The sequence below is a fragment of the Zingiber officinale genome, chromosome 2A (genome assembly GCF_018446385.1).
Source record: "Zingiber officinale cultivar Zhangliang chromosome 2A, Zo_v1.1, whole genome shotgun sequence".
NCBI lineage: Eukaryota > Viridiplantae > Streptophyta > Magnoliopsida > Zingiberales > Zingiberaceae > Zingiber > Zingiber officinale.
In genome coordinates, this window is record NC_055988.1 from 18,778,577 (window position 1) to 18,784,965 (window position 6,389).

Genomic DNA, 6,389 nt, shown 5'->3' on the forward strand with positions numbered 1-6,389 from the left:
GAATGTGGCACCTGATTTGTGTGGCGGCCTACCTGGCTCGTATGCGGTCCATGTGGATCCCCTTCCTCTTTAGCTATATAAAGTCGGGGTATCTCTCAGTCACTTGATTGTGGGGTTCGCGCCGGTACTCACTGATGCACGTTGACTCGTAAGACATCGAAATCGGCCGGGGGACGAATACAGCTGCAGCTATGGGACAGAAGGGAGAGGCGCGAACCGAACACGCGGAAGGACTCTATCTCTGCTCCAAAGGCGTTTCGACCATGCAAAGTTGTGCCATCCCAACGTGTAAGTTTCAAAAAGATGAGGGTCATAAACATCTTCCTCCAATCCTCTATCAAAACTATTGATATATTCAGGAACGCGAAGGAGGATTATCCTCCGGAGGTTGCGGAGTTCAGCCTCGAGGATGAGATCGACAGTGTCGCGGAAGCTGGAATCCTTCAAGAGGCAGCAGGAGACGCTGCAACAGAGTGCGCAGGACTAATTTGGATAATCCTGTTTGCCTGTTCAACTGTAAAAATAATGCTTTGGACAGCAGATTTTGCTATGCAAGATATGCGAGGCAACAGCCTTCAGTTGTTTTATTGAATTAAGGGTGATGCCGAAAATAGAGACAATTGGATTGTGTTGCCATACACTGTAAAATGAAAAATGACTAGAACTTTTTTCATATTTTCCCAGCGACAGAATTATATTAGCATTGTTTAGGGTACATTTAAACTATTCTTCAGGTTCATGATGCGAATCAGGAGGGTAATGATCTGTGATGCAATCAGACAAATGAGTAAGCACTCCAACCAACCATCACGAGTCTTTTGAATATTATCCTGCGCAAGGAGCAAATATATCAAGAACATGAAAGAAAAAAAATGATGAGATTATTGACAGTAAAAGGCTTGACATGGCAAAGGCATGAGGTTTACAATTATAAATTTCAGCTTGAAATCCATATTTTCAAATCTCTGCATTAGTTCATATTTATCCCAAAGATACTTCCATATCGGTGCATAATTGGCATTCTTCCCAGCAACACGTGGACTGCATGGTGCAATAAAAGACCATGAATCAAATATATCCAGTATAATGTCAAATCAGACTAAAATAAAAGAATAAACTTTAAAAGAATCATAAATTAGAATTACTCAAACTTTTGCCCTATGCTACATATATAATTGCTCAGTATATGTCAATGTGTATTCTTTTGTTATTATATAATCCTATATTATTCTAAAACATATACTATTTAAAAGCTTCATAGATCTAGACAGCAATATATAATTACTAAGTGATAATTTCCTAATAAATTACAGTATCAAAAGCACTAATAATGCATATATTTTAATTATTGTGAGGGAAAAAAAACTCAAATCATCCTAATGTATTGACAATAAAATATAGTCCGGTGTACGAATCTTCTGTTAATACAAGATCCTAGAGAAGGTATATTATATGTAATTTTATCTGGCTTTATAAGAAATTATTATTGAGACTTGAGCCTGTGACCTTTAGGTTACACAACAGTTGCGCCGATGCTCTCCTTCAACTTTACCCAACATTGACGATGTGAAAAAAATAAAACTAATAATTTCTAAACAAAAACTTATGGTTCAACAAAAAGATATTCAAAATTCATTTAGGCAATTGAAGACCATTAATAGACTTTGATGCCTCCTATAGAAAATTAAAAATTGCAGCAAAAAAATTACCCCTCCAAAATCCCTAGTTGAAGAAGAACGACAGCATTCAGATCAGAATTTGATTTCCATGCTAACTGAAATAGTTGCTTTATTTTCATTCTACAAGTTCTTGTCTTCTTCGTGCTACGACTGATTTCTATAAACTCTGGCATCATTCCATCAACCTAACAAACATGACAATGTAAGCTCATGTAAGGGTTGAAGACTAATGCATTTTAATATATGATAAATATCTTGCAACATACTTGATGGTTGCAGTAATCTAAAGCAATGCTCTGACTAAGAACACATCCTATAATCTGGATCTCATCCATGTTACAATGCTTTAGCACTATAAAATCAAATCCTTCTTGCATCCAAGTATCTAGAGTTGGCTTCTCGACTATGGCAAAATCTAAAGTATCAAAAGTTTAAATTGCAGTTAGAAAAGTCGAATATGATCATTTATATTTTTCAAATTCAATAGTAAATAAACATAAAAAATGGAGTGCCTCTAAATCTTAGTTGAAGAACACATGCTTCATTTAAAGAATAGAAACTAGACAGAAAAAGAAAAGAGAAAACTAGAAAGATGCTAGATGTATTATACAACTATTGTGTAAATGACATGTGCAAGCCAATTATGTCTTCAAGTGTAATCCAAATTTTGTGATACTTTATTTGATAGAAAATTATGCTCCAAAATAAAAAAAATAGAAAGGTCATTACCAAGATGATTAAGTTTTACATTACATGCAACAAACATGCTTCAAAGAATATAACAAATCTCTATAAAGTTTAGCTGTCAATATTGATTGCTCGAGTTAAATGAGTATCAATAAAAGTTGGTCCAATCTTCTTTGAGAAATCAATCATCACATGACAATATATAAAGTTTAAAATTTGAAATTCATAGACAATAGTTAAAATGAGTTATGTATTCATTAATAATCTAAAAGATATACATTTATATGTTAGTGTTTGTACTTACTATTTAATATTTCTATTATGTGGTATGAAATAATAAAAATAATTTGATATTATTAGCTTGTGAATAATCATACGATATTATGATTAATAATATATTGTGCGTTACTCAGTAAACCATTTAATTCTAACATAAAGCTAACCCTTTTATTTGGGTCAAAATTAATGCACTGACCTAACAAAACCATTTAGTTGATGTAAATTTTAACATAATATATAAAACAATTTGAACTTAAATTAATTTAGAATGATAACTGATTAGGGTATTAATTGTGAATTATGCATACCAATTGATAAGCAAGTAATAAATTAGTCATCATTGGTTAATTTATGAAACTTGTATCAGCCACATTTATATAACTAAGTTTGACCATTTATAACTCAATCTATTAACTCAAACCCACACTCGTAAATTTTTGGAGGTGTCGTCTTACGCAAATGCATAATATACATCTTTTTTATATTAAACATCAATTTTATCCATTATATCATTATTATAGTTCTCTTACTTTTGTTTTCCATTTGCTTGTGTTCTGATACATCCTATATTAGATTGTCACCATTCAATATCCCAATATAAATACTGATTTACAAGATAAGTTAAATCATCTCTCAAATGAGAGGTGAAAATAAATCTTGTACTGAAACCAATAGCATGTGATAGATTAAAGGATTTACATGACATTCTCTTGACGTTATCAATTTATATATATTTTCTAACATGATAAATACAACACTATCTCCAAGATCTTGTTTGTGTAAAACATTATGTGATATGTCTACAGTTATGCAAATTGACATGCTCATAATATATGCATGTATCATAAATATATTAATGCATGTGTTCCCATGTAATTTCTAACATTTGCATTCATATATATATATATATATATATAATTGCACTGCTAGTAGGAGAGCTAAGAGGATAATTTGGAATACTCACCCTCCTTTCCCATTTTTGGCAGCAAGCCTGAACCATGTTTTACAACAATCTTGAGATAATTATCAACTTCATGGTCAGAAACATTAAACAATACAACTGAACCATAAGAAAACACCAACATATAATGACAAGAACTTTCACTTGCAAAACCAGTCTTTATAACCTGTAGCATCAGAGAAAAAGTCTTAGATTACATAAACCAAACCAGTCTACTAGGATCTCCAAAAAAATCACAATCTTTAATTAGAGGACATGCATTCAACTGGCTAATATAAAAGAAAAACTAGCTCACAGAAATTTCAGTTATAGAACACTGCATTGAACATACTCAACTTAAGCACATGGCCTTAGTATCTAGGGTCTCATTCTAACTTATTGTAGTACAACTTAATTATTAGTCACAATTGAAAAGCGAGGGCATAATATATCAACGACATTTGAAAAATAAAATTGCTAAATACCAAAAGACTTAATAAATGTATTGGCCATGTGTGTGTTCTCTTTCTTTTGGTAGAATGAAACTAATGCACCAGTCATTCATGGATGTTAGCTATAGTTATTCTGATGGCATGGATGTTAGCTATAGTGAATACTTGATGGCATGGATGTTAGCTATTAGAGATTCACTACATGAATCTTATCATTCAAATAAAAACAACACGATAACTACTATTGATTCGAATTTTTAACATATGATTTACAGTCCTTTTCTATTTAGCTAGTCATTAACATATGATTCAGTTGAAAACTTGCTTACATGAGTTTCTTAGTAACTCATCATAACTTGAGATAAACGATTTGTCAAAAAGAAAAAAAAAACTTACTTCAGCATCGATTTCAACATCGTAGTATCGGAGAATAACGTATTTCGAGGTGATACGAGATGTGATAACATTGGACGCGTTCTGAGCATGCAAGCTCTTCAAATCAATCCTGTGATGATTCAAACCATTGCAATCAACAAGAAAAAGTATACAGAAATTGAAATCATAATCTTATAAAGAGGTAAGAAATGCAAGCGAATTGGTTGACCATGTGCAAAGGAAATAAGTTTTGACCGGGATGAACCGGCTTTGCTTCTCCGAGATGCGACTCTCCTGTTCTTTGTGGTCGGGGCAAGGAGCGAGTGGTTTCTGACCCTCCTGCAAGTCAACCGCGGGGTCGGAAGGGGTGGAAGAAAAGTGATCCGGGAAGGGATTGAAGAGGGAGAGGAGGAGCAAGGGGCGTCGCCGAGCATGGAGGAAGGAGGATACGGAGGAGAGGCCGCGGTAGGGGTGAGCAAAGTGGACTAAGGTTTCGGAGGGGGCATGGCGGAGAGCTGCATAAGGCGGACGACGAAGAGCAAGAGAAGAAGAGGAAGAGAATAGAGATTTGAGATGCCTGGCGCGGGAGAATAACTCCAACATCCTCGCGCGACTTCACAAACCACCTGACAAAGACGATGGATGCTAATCCCATGATGGTACAAGGGGGTTAAAATATAAAAATGCCTACTCCCCTAATTTGTAAATAAATTTTTTTTATATAAAACCTAAATACCTTACTTATTTTTAACTTGCCAACCTTATTAAATTGGCCAAAAATTAAAAGAGTTTTATTATTATTATTATTATTATTATTAATAAGAAGAGCAAAGAGTATGTAAGAGTGTGAATCCTAAGAAAAATCAAAGGTAAACGAAAAAGGCTGTTTTTTTTAATCATGATATTTTATTTTGATATTTTTAATCAAAGGTACTCCGTTTTATGTATAATTACCTAACTATTTTTTCAGTATACATAATAATTTATTTTTATTATTACTTCTCTTCTATTTTTTTTCCTATCTAAATCGACATAATGTAGTAGCTACGAATTTATAGCCACTAAATAGTGTAGCAACTATAGTTTTGTAATTATTATAATATCAAAAAATTAAGACAAATTGTTTAGAGCCTTTGAAAATAATTTAAATGATATTTTTAATCCTTAAACTTGGTCATTATAGGTTCCACCCAATAATTAGTTATAGATTTCTAAATGAGTTTCGATTTAATATGTTGTGCATCTCATAGTTCAACTCGAATTAAAAGTTATTATTTCTTAAAGTTTAAGGTTTAACAATCAAACCGTAACCACAGACAGATATACCTTTGGGATAGGGCGGCAACCCAGCTCAAGTATATTATTAATCTAAATGGTGTAATTCTTCTTAAGGGTGCATGCATGTAAAATGCTGTCCCCTCAGGACGGTCTAGTGGTTAGCGCATGAGGTGTTGTCACTATGAGGTCTGAGGTTCAAATATCGGCAAAGTCGAGATAAAATATCTCCCTTACGTGCTAGTCACTATTCCAAAGGTTAGTAGTCTGGCTAGTAGTTGCCCATGATTTACCTCCTCTGTGTTGATCCTGAAACAAATTGATGAAGATATTAGGGACGAACATATTCAATTTTTACAATTATACATATAAAAAATGATGATTCATTTACATATGGGGTAACTGATCGATTAAATAATATCAAATCAAGTCCGTCCAAACAAATTAAGGTAAGAAAATCATTTCAGTTTTTTTCCTTCACCGAATCAAATAAAAACAACATTCTAATTATTTTTTTCCTTAAAAATCATTCCTTAAAAAGTCTATCCACCAAACGATGAAATCATATAATAATTTTATTATATTAATAAAAAATACAAATTGAATGTATAAATTTATTCTGACCTTCCAAATCAATTAACTATGTTCGGCGTCCTCTCTCGTCCTTCAGGATATTGTTTTCCTCCTCTACCTCGCTTACTC

The 6,389-nt window shown here is 33.1% G+C and overlaps 1 protein-coding gene across 1 annotated transcript; it reads right to left on the minus strand.

Moving 5' to 3' along the window:
* Nucleotides 1-723: 723 nt before the first annotated feature.
* Nucleotides 724-5,015, minus strand: LOC122043567 (protein RETARDED ROOT GROWTH-LIKE-like). Its single transcript, XM_042604185.1, has 8 exons — nucleotides 4,642-5,015; nucleotides 4,434-4,542; nucleotides 3,610-3,772; nucleotides 1,946-2,094; nucleotides 1,710-1,864; nucleotides 927-1,041; nucleotides 806-830; nucleotides 724-764 (listed from the first exon to the last, which is right to left on the minus strand). Exons 1-8 carry the CDS (start codon nucleotides 5,013-5,015, stop codon nucleotides 724-726), a joined length of 1,131 nt encoding a protein of 376 aa, XP_042460119.1.
* Nucleotides 5,016-6,389: the final 1,374 nt, after the last annotated feature.